General features: G+C 36.8%; 1 protein-coding gene across 7 annotated transcripts in view; it reads right to left on the bottom strand.

Moving 5' to 3' along the window:
- The window catches only part of ZDHHC14 (zinc finger DHHC-type palmitoyltransferase 14), a 127,633-nt gene that overhangs the window by 42,168 nt on the left and 69,215 nt on the right, over nt 1-16,250 (bottom strand). For all 7 annotated transcript variants that reach the window (XR_001294873.2, XM_013959016.2, XM_013959017.2 and 4 more), the window contains one exon: nt 1,766-1,924. Coding sequence is in view for 6 of the 7 variants with exons in the window: in XM_013959016.2 (XP_013814470.1) it covers nt 1,766-1,924 (159 nt within the window). In the remaining variant the exon portion in view is untranslated. The remainder of the gene's footprint in view (nt 1-1,765; nt 1,925-16,250) is intronic.

Here is a 16,250-nt window from a genome sequence, read left to right as displayed (position 1 = left end):
ACTATGCACTGTACCTGGAAGAAGTCATAGTTTTTTGTAATTTCCATTTAAAAAATTGAGGAGAAAATCGCAGAAGATTCATTCCAGTAAATGGATGAAATAATTTTAAAAATAATAACTTAAAATAATGATTATGTAAGACAAAATTACATGATCTCACAACTACTTTATGAGCAGAAGAAAAGACTAATCTTTTTTGATGCAGTTATCATTTATGTGACTTGCTCAGCTGTCTTTCTGAAATATATTCCTAATAATTTCATATCTGTTTCTCCAACACAATCAGTCAGAAGACAGAGGTTTTTTTGAGTTAGTTTCTTCCCCCATCACTAATCATACGTTTCGCAGAGTAGGTTTCCCAAATATAGCATGAAAAGGACATGAGAAGATTACAGAATAACCTGTAGAAAAATTCCTTCGTTTCAGATTATTAAGAAAAGTTGAAACATTATTTTAAAATAAGCTTTAGTGTGTGTGTGATTGGGATGGGGGGGAAGATGGTCTTATTTATGCACACACTTTGTAAAGACAACAGCTTTTAACTTCTGTTTACGGTACCGGTCAATAACTGTGTTTTCACATTGTCAGGTTCGTTGAGCAATACCACAACACGATAATAGGATACTTTTCTGAAAACATGTCAACTGCAATTCATAAATATTCCTATTTGTGAAGTTCAATGACTTTTACAACACTTTACAACTCCTGAATATCAGAAAAACTAATTATTTACGAAAGGAACTATCTATAAATATTAATCCATTGTATAGGGCTAAAAGGCTAAACACTTCATTCTCATCTAAGAGTATTCACTATATGAATATCATCTAAATACGAAGATATAATTCTTCCAATGACTGCTTTATATCTAAAAATATCACTGTTGAATGCTGCAATTACATTTCTCAGCGGGAGACATCTTTCTAAATTATTTTTTTGAATGCATAAGATCCAGGCTCAACAGTGGGCTAATCAGCCGCACTAAACTCCAAATGTGATCTAATTAACTGGAAAACTACTTAGATTTGATTGGTGGGTTTTTTGGTTTGTTTTTAAATTCAAGCATATCTTAATCACCTTGCCTGCCCTCCAAAGAAAAATGTCATGGAAAAAGACAAGATGTTCAGAGAGAGGGGGAAAAAAAAAAGTATCATTACAAGTAGGTCCTGGCATTATCTACTCACTCTCAAAATAGGATGCTTGCCTAGTAACTTCTTACGGATTCTGACTTTCCAATTTCTCTCTTTAAAACTGTTCATAGGTAGAAATTACCTACAGTGTATATTCTGGTCACAGATCAAAGCCTAAATATTTAAACTATGCCCTATAGAGTTATGATGGAATTAAAACTGGAAAAGCAGCTCCTTGCCCTCAGTTTAGTTTGAAGAAAACAGTTTGGAGACTCCCGTAAACTGTGGCTTTCTTTGCGCTAGAAAATTCAAGGCACATACTAGGCAGTCTTACTCAATTTGGGTCTGTTCCTTGTCTTGCAGAGCAGGTCAGGAAAGGTATGTGTGCCAACAGATATTTTTCTTTCCTAGGATAGGAACGACTATCTCTGAGGCCAAATCTCTTCCTCTTCTGCCTCCTCTAAAATTATTAATATTTACTAGAGCTTACAGGAAAGAAGGATGAATGCAGCAAGTGACCTCCTGGGTAATCCTGTCATCAACTCAGATTGGTTCTTTTCTCTCTGATACCAAACGTATTCTTAAGAACATATAAATTACTAAATTGAACATATGCCACATCTTTCTATACTTACCTACGCAGTTATCACAAAGGCTGCAATGTGAGGCACGAGGTGGGCGGAAAATCTTGCAAGTAAAACAGTATTTTAGTTTCACTGTCTGTCCATTGATGATCACTTCTTTTGTTCTGGGAGGGGGGCGGTATCCTCCTGAACTGGAGCCATTTGCAATATCTAAACATGGAAATACAACACATTAATTTTCTTACATGAGTTATGGTGTACACACATAACTGTCCTCATTGTCAATCTAGAGCAAGTTTCGAATTTATGTTAACTGCATATTAGTAGACTTAAAATAAACTACAAATTTTTCCTCCCTTTTCATTCTCCTAAGATAAGCAGTTTTACAGAGAGTAAACAGAAAATTAATTTCAAACAGCATCCATAGCCAATCACTCTGAATTAAAAAAACCCCAAGCACAAGTTTCAAATAGCAAGAGCTTTCGGGATCACAAAAATCTTTCTCATATTCTCTAGCACACATGCTATTAGTTCATAGAGAATATGTTAAAGACAACTAGACTACTGGTACAGGATGATAAGAAGTCCATTTTTGCAACAGACCTCATTCAGTCAGACCTTGAAAGATAAATTTGCTCTCAGGAAGATGTTCAGCACTGAACATGAATCTGGACTAGCCATCGACTCATTTAAAAAAAGAAGGGAAAACACTTCAGATAATAATTTCAAAAAGCCCCTTCTGGACAAGTTCTCCTGGGATTTTCCTTTTTTTTTTTTTTTTTTTTTTTTTAAGAATTCCCATAATATCAAAAAGGTCTTTCTCTTGAGAAGTACTGCAGCAATTCTACAAACATTTTTTGCTAACTTTTAAACAGGAAATCATTTTAAATAAAAAAGCTAACTTTTTAACTTAAAAAGGCAAAGCAATTGAGGGTGTAGCCTCAATTTAATGTAGAACCTACACATCTACTTAAGCAGCAGCATCACTTTGTCACTAAGACCACTTGGCATATGGTATAAATAAGATCTGCCACCACTTGCAGATCTCAAATGCTGTGATACAATGGAACACATTCAGAAAAGCATTTAACGGATCTTGCTTTTTCAAAGTTTAAAAAACCAACCCCGGTGGTTTTTTTTTGAAATGTATGTCTTGAAATTTGTTGCATAAAAATAGTTTCCGACTACCTTATTTGGTAGAAGTGGCAGTTGTTGGGGGAGGGGGGGGGAGGTGTTTAAAGACATCAGCATTCATCATTACAGCAACCACAGGACTGACCAGGCTAATTCAAACTCAGCTCCTAAGTTGAGTTATACTCTGAAAGTTGAACATGTAAAAGTGGTACCTTTTTCTCAGTTTATCTGCTCTTGTGCAATCAGAATCAAATCAGACTACAGAAAAGTGACAAAAAATACATTTTTATTCCTCTCAGACAGGCAGAACAGCAATAACTATGGAAAAAGGAAATCAATTATTTTTCAGTTTATAAATGAAGCTACATTTCAAAGTCAGGCTCACCTGCACAACTGGGTTTTCTTTAAGTTATCCCCTTCCCTTTCATGAAGGACAAGCACAGCTGGCTGACAGGATACTAAGAGGTCCATGACTTGTAACTGAGCTTATATTGCTAGAAACATCACCCACAGTTGCCATTTCTGCCATATCTGCAGATACATCTGCAGCCTAAAACCCACATTTTCCAAGGGAGCAATTAGAAAGCCTCCTGCCTAGCAAGGTATTCCAATTAGTGACAGCAGAGCTGTGCTAGCTAAGGTGTAATAACACAGCATGTTAAATGTGACTGCAAATCTAGCTTAAGAAGTTCCCATCCGCAACCCATTCACCCATGCCATCAATACGCACCAAGAGAAGTATTTGTGGGATGGCACTGTAAACCTGAACATGGAAACCACTGGCCTTCAGAAAACGCTCTCTTGGAGGAGAAGGTGGGAGGAGGGGAGCAACAGCAGAGAATGAGGGAAGCAGGATACGGAACTCCAAAGTGTCCCTTATGGGAACCAAGTAGTGAATGAAGCAGTGAATGCTGAAGAAAGGGCAGCTTAGAAGCTGGCTCTTAGACCCCGACGAGGTGCAGACACTTGGTTGTGTTGGATTTGGAACAACCCCTGCTCTGTCCCCTGAGATGCTGGGCCAGACCCTGTGATCTGCACGTGGAAGCACCGAGTCCTGTGTAATTCCTACAACAGTCAAGAACACTGATTTTGACCCCAAGGTCAGTACAGCCTGGCATAGTATTTATGATTAAAGAAGTACTGCATTATAAACTGCTAGTATATTTTCATGCTGTGGCATAGCTAGACAGTAAAAGCTGCTTGAGGTACAATACAGACATTATATCACATTTCCTCATTTTTACTCTTATGTTATTTAAAAGAAACTTTTTATTTCAAGGGTTGTGATTTTAAAGCACTCGAACATACACAAGAATTCTAAAAGGCAAGTATGAACAATTTAATTTCTTCAGGAGATATGGAAATGACCTTTGGATTGCATAACAGGGTTTTTTGTCCTTATGACACATCGGTTTGAGTTCAATAACTTGATTTTTGTAATCTTACTCAGAACTAAGCTGAAAAGATGTTCTCTGAGGGGCACAGCACACCTGTGTTTATACTATTTCAAGCTTTACAGAAACATGGATGATTCCTAGATCCAAAACCTGAGGAAGAATTTCTAATAACTTTGGGATTATGTTAAAAAAACTTCCATAATTTCAGGGAACACTTTTTCTCTTCAGTACAATTATCACAGACTGCAGTGAAATAGTAATAAAAAACCTGTAGCAGCAATAGTGTAGTACTGATCTACTCAGGATGATACAATATGATATAGGGGAGGAAAATAAACATTTCTGTAACAGTTTTGGTTATAAAAGACCGTCTATTGCTGATTTCACTTGGTATCATTGAAAAAGGTAAATATATTTTAATATACTGTACTTTAGGGCAGCAGCAGCAGCAGTCTTGTAATATTCTTTAATCTTTAGTATAAATCCATGGACCTCAATAAACACAGGATTACAACCCTCTCTGACTACGAGTGTCAAGATAGACTGTTAAATTTAATTAAAATGTAAGTCATTAGCCCTAATTAACTTTTCATCCACTAAAGCATCTAAGTATGTGCATGACTACTGGTTCATTAATAAATGTATGATTTCCATCTGATACTCATACTCAAATGGAGGTACACAATTGTCAAACGTTACTGAAGCCTTAACTTGATATAGTCATAACTTTCTATACTTCTAGAAATGCAGATGCACTGAATTTCCTAAAATAACACTGTAACACTTAAGATTTTCTTCTTTTAGAAGACCTCATTGCAAACCTTATTGAATATGAGCATAATCTTGGAAAGAAAATGACTGAAATCATTTGAGGTGAATTGTTTAGAAGAAAAACACTTTTTTTTTTATGAATAAATGTTTCATTAGGTTAAAGAAGAACACTAACTGAAAAAAGAGTATTTCCCATCTTTCTAAGTTAAGAACTGCACTGTACCTATTTTATTTTAAAATGTGCTCTGGTAGAATCTCAAAGGCAACTTCCCTCATCTCTGCTAGAAAAGGGAGACTGCTGGTGGCCCATTATACTTATAACGCCGTTCTTCTAAGAGGATTTCCTTCCAAACCTGTGCAGTGAAGTTCAAGTTCACAGGGACAGCCAATCCTAGCTCTCTAAGCCAGGAAAACTAATCTCAAAATCCAAGGGTGAAAGCTGATACAAATGAAATATAGAAAACAGTCTCACTGACTTTCCATGGAGTCAGGATTTTACCCACAATCCCAAATGCATAATCAAGCCGTAAAGTCCCAGCCTTTCTGTTTAGTACGAAAAATTTTCAGGAAAGAAGCAACAGGGCAAGGTCAAATATACTTGGATTTAATCAGATTTATCTAACCTAAATGTGCTAAACATGCTTTGTCCTGGTCTCACAGTGATCTTCAAGATGTAATTAGCCTTCAGTTGGACTGCTCATACTTGTGTTAAAACACAGTCACATTTTTTAATGTATACAGTCCCTTTACGGCATGATAATAAGATTAACCTTTGCATCATCACCTTCCACAAATATACCTCTAAATGACCAGCTGCTTTTTACATTTTTCTTTTGCATTGGAGATAATAGTTCTTGATGTTGCAATCCAAAATATTTTACAAAAAAAAAAGTAAAATTCTCCCAGTAATAGAATTGCCTTCCAGTCTCTCTGTTACTTTGTTCTGACACACTTCTCTAGCAGCATTAAGTGTTCATGCACTAGATGGGGCTCCAGCATTTTTATTACTCTATTACAAAAAAACATATAATCCATATCCTTGTAGGACTGGGGTACCTGAACTGTTGCAAGAAAGTTGCTTCAAATATTTAATGGAGATACAGCACAGTCTGGGAGCCTTCAAATATAAACATACTCCACTTAGTTCTTTCAAACTATTACACTGAAAACTAATTGGAGATGCTGTTTAGAGAAGACGCAGAGGCTCAAATTTTGTATACATATCACCAGGATTCACCATTCAAAGAAACATTTCCTTTACGATCAGTTTTCCTAAGATCCTAGGACAAACAGGCTCTAGAAGGTCTCTCCATGCTGCCTCTACACAAACTTATCAAGGACCATATTATGCAAGGTTTATCATTAACTTTACAGGGGTACTATCTCAAGTTATCAAATAGTAGCATTACAAGTAACTTGAAGTAGTTCTAATGTTTCCTGCTGAGGAAAATAGATAACACAGTGATCTATAGTATCTGAAGAATAAAAAACCTGCAAAAATTTAAACCTACTCTGGTGTTTTATCATTTAAATCTAAGCTACATGCTCAATAACAGTGGGTTGCAAGAGGAAAGAGTCTTTTTCTTTTTTTAAGGGCAAAGAACCTAATCAAATGACATTCGCTGTTTCCAGACAGTAATCTCAGGGACAAACAACAAAAATCCTGGGAACCCTGCAAACCTGGCTTAGACTAGTGCTAGCTGCATTCTTCACATAATTCTTAATCTGCTATCTAACAAGAGATACTGCCAAAGGTTACTTTTGACTTTCGATAAAGGACTTACTGCATTTGATTTTGGAAAATCAGCATATTATTTTCTTAAGAGTAGAACTGCATCACCTTCTTGAAGTCTAAAATTTTCATGTGAAGAGTATCCTTGCTCCCAGATATAAATGTTATCTTTAGTGATTTGCTGAGGGGAAAAAAAGAAGTATACGCTATAAGACTTTAAGAGCTCTCTGAAAGACCTACCTGGTGCACAAAGTAATTTTACTAAATGTATTTTAACAATGTTGTTTAAAACATTCAGTATCAGGTATGAACACTAGCCTATCAAGCTGGTATCCCATCTTTGAGAAGAAAGCAAAACAAACCCAAGTTGTACCCGCAAGCAGTATTTGTTTAGACTATGGTGCAATGCTAGGAAATGCTATGTGATGGTGGCCACATGGATTTAATTTTAAAAGCCTCTGGGGAAATCAGATTATGCATTTCAAAATAGATGAAAGATGGGAGAGGAGATGTAGAGAAGTCTCAAATGTAGTCTTGAGCATCAATGAAAATTAGTCAAGACAAAAACAACTGCCAGATACGGTTTGCTGGTGTAGCTAATATTTTGAGTTTTAGGCTTTTGGAAAAGGTAAAGGAAGCAGAAACTGCAAATTGGCCTGAAGAACCTTGGTCATTTCGAAGAAATTGTGAGGATGTACATAAGTTAAGAAAATTACCCCAAATAAAAATCCAAAGAATGTCCTTGCTATAGATGGACCTTTTTAAAGCTGGACGGATAAATTACTGCGGCCATCTTTTTATTTATCTGCAACACCTGCCCAATGAAACAAGATTAATATTGTAGATGAACTGCTGTCTTGTCTATGTCGATTGGACAAACGCAAATGTAGAGGCTCTCCTACCTGCAAAACCCATTCTGCTTGTTTTGGTTACCCTTTCTAACCTTCATATTAAAAAGAAAAGTATTATCCTATAAACATTTCTCCTATTTTTGAAGACCACTCCAAATTAAATTGACTACAAGAGATAAATCATAACTGCACAGAGGTTAGAAAACTTCAAATCATAAACAGTAGAGAAATTCAACAATAATGCACACAGGACTAAACAAATCTAGTTATAATATACAAATGATGGCCTCCAAACTAGTTGTGAAGTCTTCCAAAAGATATCTTGGAATTACTGTGTCTGCTACAATAAAAAAGCAGCTCAGTACTCAAGCGTGGTCAAAGAGCTGGCAGATAAAGGTAGAAGACAGAAAACATGATTATGCTAGTGCTGTGCTAGATTAGGCTAATCCATAATCCACCTTCATATTGAAGATTGATATAGATTCCTGGTCTCTGCATCTTAAAAAGGATATAGAAGAACTTGAACTGAAACAGAGAAAAATCAAGAAAGATCATCGAAAGTATGGAACAGCTTCTATTCGAGAGAAGATTAAACAGATCAGGACATCTTCAGTTTTAAAAAGAGATGATTATGGAAGAAAGATGTAACAGAATGTTACCAAAAAACCCAAATGTTACCAAAGGGGTGGGGGGAGAAGGCAGGGGAACAACTGTTCAGTATTAGTGAAAGAATTACTTGGTATCAAATGAAATAATCAGATACTGATTTAAAAAACAGCAGAAGTAGTACTTCTCATCTAACTCACAAATTCAAAATCAAAGGTGGTGTCCAAAGTTTTGGCAGCTTCAGAAAAAGTAGTTACAGAAATTTATGAAAGAAATTATCAAAACAGTTCAAACACAAACAATACAACCTCTAATTTCAGATGTCCCTAAACTATAGGTTATGCAAAGCAAGGAGGGCATAGCAGTGTTCTTATATTCTCTCTCTACATATCCACTGCTGCTCGTTATCCCAGATAGATACTGGGCTAGATGCACTACCAATTGGACTAGGTAGAGCTGCTCTTCGTTTTCATCCTCCCTTAGAAACAACAGTCCCTCTCTATATAGTATTTCATGCAATTATACCACCCATACTCATATACACCGTGGAAAGAATGTGACTTCTATGGGGTTGCCCTGAGAAAAAAGACTTTTTGATTTTCATGAAAATTATAATCTAAGTAAAAATACTACATCAACAAGTTTAATTCTGCATCTAGTTGCTTTTTGTTCTATTATGTTGTGTGAAAAAATCCTAGCATACTTTAAGACCTTTGCTCTTTCTCTCTCTTAGACCAAATGCATACATTCCTAAAACATTTCCTTTTAGGTCATGTTTTCTTGCTGCCTTCCTCCTGAGTTCCCATGTACAGTGTCAAAAACTGGACACTGAACTGAGCCTTCCTCATCAGTACCAGGCAGTGCAGAATGCTACCTCTCCTGTTCTATGCATGATTCTTCTTCTAATGCATCCCAAAAGGAATTTCCGCTTTTTGTCACACTATCGCAATGTTGACTCAGTCTGTCTGTGGATAATACTCAAGTTCTCTTTCACTGTACCATTCACTAGCTAGTCAGCCCCAGTTTTGTTACTATCTGACTTCCATTCCTAATCATGCATTTTTTACTTTTTCCCTAAATTTGCTAAAACCATTTAGAGAACAAAACCAGAGTGCTTGCAAACTCTCCCAACTCAGTGTGAACTGCAAGAGAAGTATATTCCCTTTCTTCCTGGGCCCACAATCAGTCCCTGCACTTACTGCTTGCCATTGTGTGTCTTTTTTAGAAAGTAATTTCATCTAGACCTTATTTCCAAAATTTATATAAAAAGAATCCTGTGTAGGACAGTATCAAGAGTTCTATTACAGTCAAGATTTAGCACAGCTGCTTCTTTTTGACCAAGGCAGTTACCCTGTCAATGAAGGAAATTAGATTGGTTAGATCTGATTTGCGCTTGAAATAGTGTTGTTTGTTTTGAGTCTTAAATGGCTATAACCCTTCTACACACTAATTCCTGTAATTTGATTATGTAGTAGTTTGATCCACATCTTTCCAGAAACAGAATCGGATGTTTAATTTTAACTACTTCTTTCCCTCTTCTGACCTGCATTCCTATCAGCTGCCAAGAACTATAAAAGTACTTTTGAGGTCAAAGCAGAGGCAATGTTGAATACTTCAGGTTCCCCTTTGTTATCTCTTATTTCCCAATTACATAACATGCCAACACTTTCTCTTTTTCTTCCTGACCTCTTATAGAACCTCTTCTGTTGCTTTCTAATGTTCCTTGCTACTTGTAACTGATTTTTTTCCCCTTTGCCTTTCTGACATTACCCCTGCAGGCTTGTGATATTTCTTTATAATCCCTTTAGGAAAATGTCTCCATTTTTTGTACAATTTTGTTTGGATTGTGATCTTTGTAAAACTATTAATACAGCCAGAATGGCCTCTTACTATACTTCCCAGCCTTCCTCTGCATGGGGATAGTTTGATGATATGCATTTAACATTATATTTTTCAATAACTGAGAGTTCCCTTACTCTCCTTGCACTTTGGGGACATCCCTAATTTTTACACAACTGCCTTCACCTTTTTTGCTACAGACAACACAGATGGCTCGGCTACTACCACCTCAACAAATCCTCAAGCAACAACTGCTTTCCCCCTCCTCCACGCTGGTGGAGGAAACAGCAGCATCTCAGCTCTGTCCTCCATCTTCATCTGGAAAAGGTGATGGCCCAAAAGGAAGCATTTTACGCTATCAGCAGGACCATCCTGTTTCAGAAAAAAGTCACTATAACAAACATGGAGTACTGGTAGATAGAGTTTCTTGAAAAGGTCTTATTTTTAGATCCATTCTCCTTAATCAGCTCACTCTATTCTATGCTTTTTGAAGTACAAAAAATAAAGCTTAATGAAGCTTTGAAAGAACTTAAGAATAACATTCTTAACATTCAGAGCTCCTGCTCTCCCTAACTGTTCCTTACTGCATCTGTAAGAATTTCTGTGAGGTGGCTTTCCAAAGAGACAGGTAGGGCAGAGTTAAGTTTCAAGTATCTGAGACCAACCTGAGTAGAATCAGAGCTACAGTGCTGTATGCACAAATGTTAGCAGAGAAACAATTTGTTAAATACATTGTTTTTAGGAGAATTATTTTGAGAACCTGTTCCTTAAAATTGTATTACCACTAACCTTGCATCACATCTTCTGAAGGTGCTTCAAGTTCAAAGGCACAGCAAGTTCCAAGGCAATCCAAACCAGAATAATAGTTTTGGAGCATGTAAGGAGTTTCTTTTGAACTGCAGGAGACACTCAGCTTTCCCTGTAGCACAGATGCCACCCCACTACGATACATCTTTTCAGGGCACATTAAAAAATGCATTTGAACAATACATGATTCCAGAATCATACCTTTTGGAGTCAGAAGAATTTGTTATAATTACCTAACTTGTTCCTCTCCATTAGACTTGCCATAAGCCCTCATATTTGGGAACTTGAAGCTCAGACCCCACTTCTGCTGGCAATATACCCCCCACTTCAGGATTCCATTGGCCTTTCTGGAGACTCCTGGTTTTGCTACTGCTGAACAAAAGATGGTGGGTTTGATCAGCTCAGTGGTTTGAGCCAGGGAAGCCAGTCCCGCAATACTGCTTTGTTTTGTTTTCAATATGTCCTAAACAAATTCTGAAACAATCACACATGAAAACATTTTCACTCCCTTAATCAATAGTCATAATTATATTTTTCATATAATTGTCTTTTTCAGCATCCTATTTATACTTATTATTTTGCATTTAGCCAAAACTCTGTATCTCACAGTCTGTTTCTGTTGTGAAAAATAAGTATTGTCAGCTGTTTATTTGAAATTATCTATTTCCTGACAGATCAATAGTCCCTTGAGTACAGGGAAAATAAACAATTCCTTGAGCAGGAACTTGTGCCTGTATTTTGGATTAGAGCTGGTATCTATTCCAGGTATATGATTCCATGAAAGAGCTTAATGAAATTACACAGCAACACTGATGAAGTAAAAGTGCCCAATACATACTTCATTATAATTCTTTTTCTTTTTCTTTTCTTTTTAAAGGACTCATCAAGTTTTTGTAGCCTGAGCTGTATGCCTCATTCTGAGGTTTTCAGATGCTTCATGAAATCATTTCAACATTTCAGAAGGCGAGATGAATAGCAAACATTTTTAATAGCTCTATCATATTTGAGACTTTGGAGAAAGGAGTTGAAATCTGGCACATGCTGCAGCAACTCTTTCCTCACACTTTTTGGCAGAAGAAGGTGGTGGTGATGGTGGTGGGGTCACAGTTCACATATCCTCAGTAGCAGCTTAAGAGACATACAGCTAAATTTCAGAGTTTTCTTAATGCAGAGCAGAGACTAACTCCTTTTGTGAACAGATTATGAACGCTCCATCATTCTAGAGAAACTAAGGATGTTACATTCCAAAAACCTGGACTGATCATGAACTGTTGTGGTTGAGTACTTTAAGCTGAGAACCTGGCTGTCTCTCCTAGTACCTCAACAAGAAAGAGGAGCCACCTGCCAGGTTCAGAGACAGGAAAAGCTGCGAGGAAATCCCACTGCAGAAACATGAGGTGAGCGAAAAGCAGAGTGGCAGGAAGGGAGGAAGTACCAGAAAAAGAGGGAAGAGGGACAAACTAAAAGATGCAAGTAAGTGGGAACTAGATAGGAGTCATGGAGGTGAGGCTGAAAAGAAGTACAGGAAGGAAAGGGCAGAAATTAGGGTGTATGCATTTAACATATGCAATAGGAATAAGGGGCAGAAAAGAGCTACAGAATGGACTCTAAGCACCAGGGAGCGCATGCTTCTCCCAAAAACAGGAGCTGAAACCCACTGGTAAAGCATATCCTCAGCCCACTCTAGCACTCCAGCCACAGACCATGCAATGAAGGAGTGGCCTATCAGTTATTTTAATAGCTTCAGTGACTCACAGAAGCTAAACTAAAAGCAAAAGAAGTATTAATAAATGTTACCATTTCTAAAGAAAGTACTCCCCGACGGACAACAGGAAAAGTCAATTTGAGATCATCTGTGTAATCTTAATTTGAACCCCGCAAGAATTTCTTTTGTATATAATAATTCATTTCATGACACTGGGGTTCTTGTTTTGTTTTTAAAAGCCTGTAATAATCGATCACCACTGCTTTCCAACATACACATCAAACACAGCCTTGAAAAATTCTGCATAAACTCTTTAGTTTGACAAATGCATGTATACAACTACTAAAAGTAGTGTGTTAGCTCAGATAGATGAACAAGTTACTGCAGATAACAAGTTAACACAGTTCCGTTCCATGGTAACAGTCTGTGCACCTGTTCTTTGCCAAGAGCAAAGGCAAAGATAATTTGAATTAGCACAGTTCTCGCAGTTCTCTCCCACTGATGAGCTGACACCTGTTGGTGGAAACCATGAGCAAGCCAGCAAAGGCCTGTAAGTCAAAACTCTTTCAGAAATACTATAGACAGCTTTTCTGAGCAGTCAGGATTATAAGTATGGGTATGCTGCATTTTCAGGTTCAAGCATGTTAACAAATTTTTGAAAGTTTAACGTACTGCGGTGATGATATGCAGTTAATGTGATTTATTCCAGTTTTGCATCTGCATTAAGTTCACCCAGAAGACTTTTCAATGAACAGGAACCAACATTTTAATAGTGAATTTCTGAAACTGTTAAAATTGCCAGGAATACAGGAATTAATTTAGGGATGGGTAGATGCCAGCCATCTAGGGTAGAGGAATGATAAGAAGCTCCTTCCATCACTGCTCTCCAAAATAAGCAAAGTAATAAATCAAACATTTATGATTATCTGGGAAACAATTCTAGTCATATGTTTGAGGGAATTCCATAAATAGAAATCAGTGAAAGTATGTGAATATGTGAATAATGCCCAAAGGAAACAAAAGCTATCAATAGCTAGAGACACTATCATAAAGAACCAAAATTAAAATCAAAACTGTTAAGAAATGGAAATCTCTAGGATTCTTCCAAGTATGAATAATGTCAGCAAACATTATGGAGCAGTAACAACTAGGTGCTTTATTTGTCTATACAATTGGAAAGCGAGGGTTTTACCTGCACAGTATCAGTATCTGAATAAAGTCATGGGTGTAACTACCACTTTCCTTCATTTGGAGCAGAGAGGGACAATAGCTCTTCCAACAAGCAAAAGATTACTTTCTTTAAACAACCCGCAGTTACTTGCTTCTGTGTCAATGCCCTGATAACAAGAAGTGCACTGTTAAAATACTGCCTTCTGCCTTACCTGTCTAGGATTTTTATTATTCAGAGAGCATTTTATTCCTACTTTTGGATTTTTTTTGTATCTTTATATCCATTGGATTATGAAAATAACAGATCTAAGCCAATTTCTGTGCCAATCAGCAAGCATTCAAAATACTTCATTCTTCAAATGGGGCCAGGAACTCACCCAATTAACATTTACAGGCTGTTTATATTTCTGCCATTCTATAAGAAAAGAGAAGTAAATTGCACATCATGAAAACTCTAAGGTGACTATTACATCATGGCTATTTCAAAACCATGGATACAATTAAATATTGCATGTATGGATATGAGATGTGAAAAGCTGAGGAATTCATTTGCTGTGGTTAAGTTGGGGAAAATCCCCTAATAAAAGCTGGATTTAAAATACGATTTACAGAATGATTGAACAACATAATACATACATATCAATGCACCTGCTCATGCATTTCACCAAGCAGCTGGATATAGTGATGAAAAATATCTGTCACAGCAAAATAACTAAATCCTAATAGCTAGTTATACTCCAGTGACTCACTTGCAATATGTTTTAGCTCATCACCAACATTATCATCTTTATATGTAACTACTAAAAAGGTGCCTTTCCATTAGAAAGCCCAGCTGTTTTACATAAAAAGAATAGGCTGTGCAGGTTTCTGTTTGGAATAAAATTTTCCAACTGCACCATTGTTATTATCACTGGCATATAATCAGCCAGCAAATTTCAGCAGCACCTTCATTAACGGATTTTAATGTCATTTTCTGCCTAGAGAGCTTAAGAAATTCAAAGACACAGACAGAGAAATGGAGAAAGACCTACAGAGATGACAGGGAATGCAGGACAGTACCTAAATGGGTACTACTGTTCTTTGCAGTTCATCTTACTCTCCCCACTGTTCTCTTCTCAAACACTGGTGGAAAAGCTTTGCATTGTTTGGGAAGATTTTGTTTCATTAATATTCAAACAGTTCAAGGAATTATGACAATGATTTTTTGTAGTTGAAATATATACCACCACTGTACTGGTATAATTCAAAGCACCATACCCGTCTTCCTCTTCTAAACTGAGGATCACTTGTTTTTACACAGCAAACTTTTCACAGCAAGGAAGCAATAACAAGGATATTCTTACCTTAACCAGAGTTAAGGTAACTTCCCTCATCAAATATCTTTTACTTCATATACAATAATGCTCCAGCTTTTTTCTTACAACGACCTCTCATTACAAGAGGAACAGATTATTCTCCCAATCATCAGTGCTTGTCCAGTCACAAAGGAAACAAAACAAGGCCCCGTGACTTGTTTGCAAATCCTAACCTTAGCCAATAAAATGATGATAGTCTCTCCTACCAGTGGCCCCTGGATTTAAAGACATTTTCTCCACAAAATTTTACACTTTAAAGAGTTTTCAGATGCTCTACCCCCATCGCATTATCCTTCACTTTATCAGAGATCATAAAACTGCAACTTCTCTTTGAAGCTTTATTTCAGACTAGTTTGGGTAATCAGTGACATCTGAACACTCTTAAAGAAAAGACATGCTGTACCTTTTCAGAACACTATTACTACCTCAGAGTCAACCCACTATCAATTTCCAATTTTGCTATATACATGCAGTCTCTTGCAAATTGTTTTAAATTCATTAATATAACAGATGAAAGACAGATGGTTGGTCAACAAGCTCAGACACAGATGTCTCCCCTTCTCCTAGCTCCGATTTAAAACACGCATCATCAGTGCAGACTTCCATACAGTGCCCTCTTATGGTACTCCAACCTTTACCTAATGAGAACATCTGATCAGGTACAGCAGCGTTCCACTCAAATGGCCAGCAAAGGGCCAGCTAACACAAAAGTGCTGGTTGTATGTGTAGGTGTATATGTAAGATGATGGACGTGTTGTTCAGCAGGAACAGATGATGACTAAAGTGGTTTTTAAATTATCACCTAACAATTTCTAAGCTTTCATTTTGGACTACCTTTAAATGTCAATTTGATAAAAAAAATAGGAAGGTAAAATTTAACTGAGACATTCAACTTTCTTTTTTTTACTTTTTAAAAACATTTGTTTGTTATTTAGAAAACAGCACTGCTTTCTTTCTGAAATATCTTAAATAGCTTGTATCAGATATGACAAACAACTACTTTTATTCTTTGGAAACTGTTCAGATTCTGTTACTTATCAGGACAACAGAGACCAGGACAACTATCTGCAACCGCAGTCTAGTTGTGCTTCACCATTCTGGGATTCTTGAAGTTAAACAGCAGGCAGAAGTCAGACTGTGGCAAAGGGACACTTATGAAGGGCAGAGGT

Source organism: Apteryx mantelli, chromosome 3 (assembly GCF_036417845.1).
Source record: "Apteryx mantelli isolate bAptMan1 chromosome 3, bAptMan1.hap1, whole genome shotgun sequence".
In the NCBI taxonomy this organism is placed as follows: Eukaryota; Metazoa; Chordata; class Aves; order Apterygiformes; family Apterygidae; genus Apteryx; species Apteryx mantelli.
The sequence above is the reverse complement of the archived record's forward strand: the minus strand, read 5'-3'. Positions and strand labels throughout refer to the sequence as shown.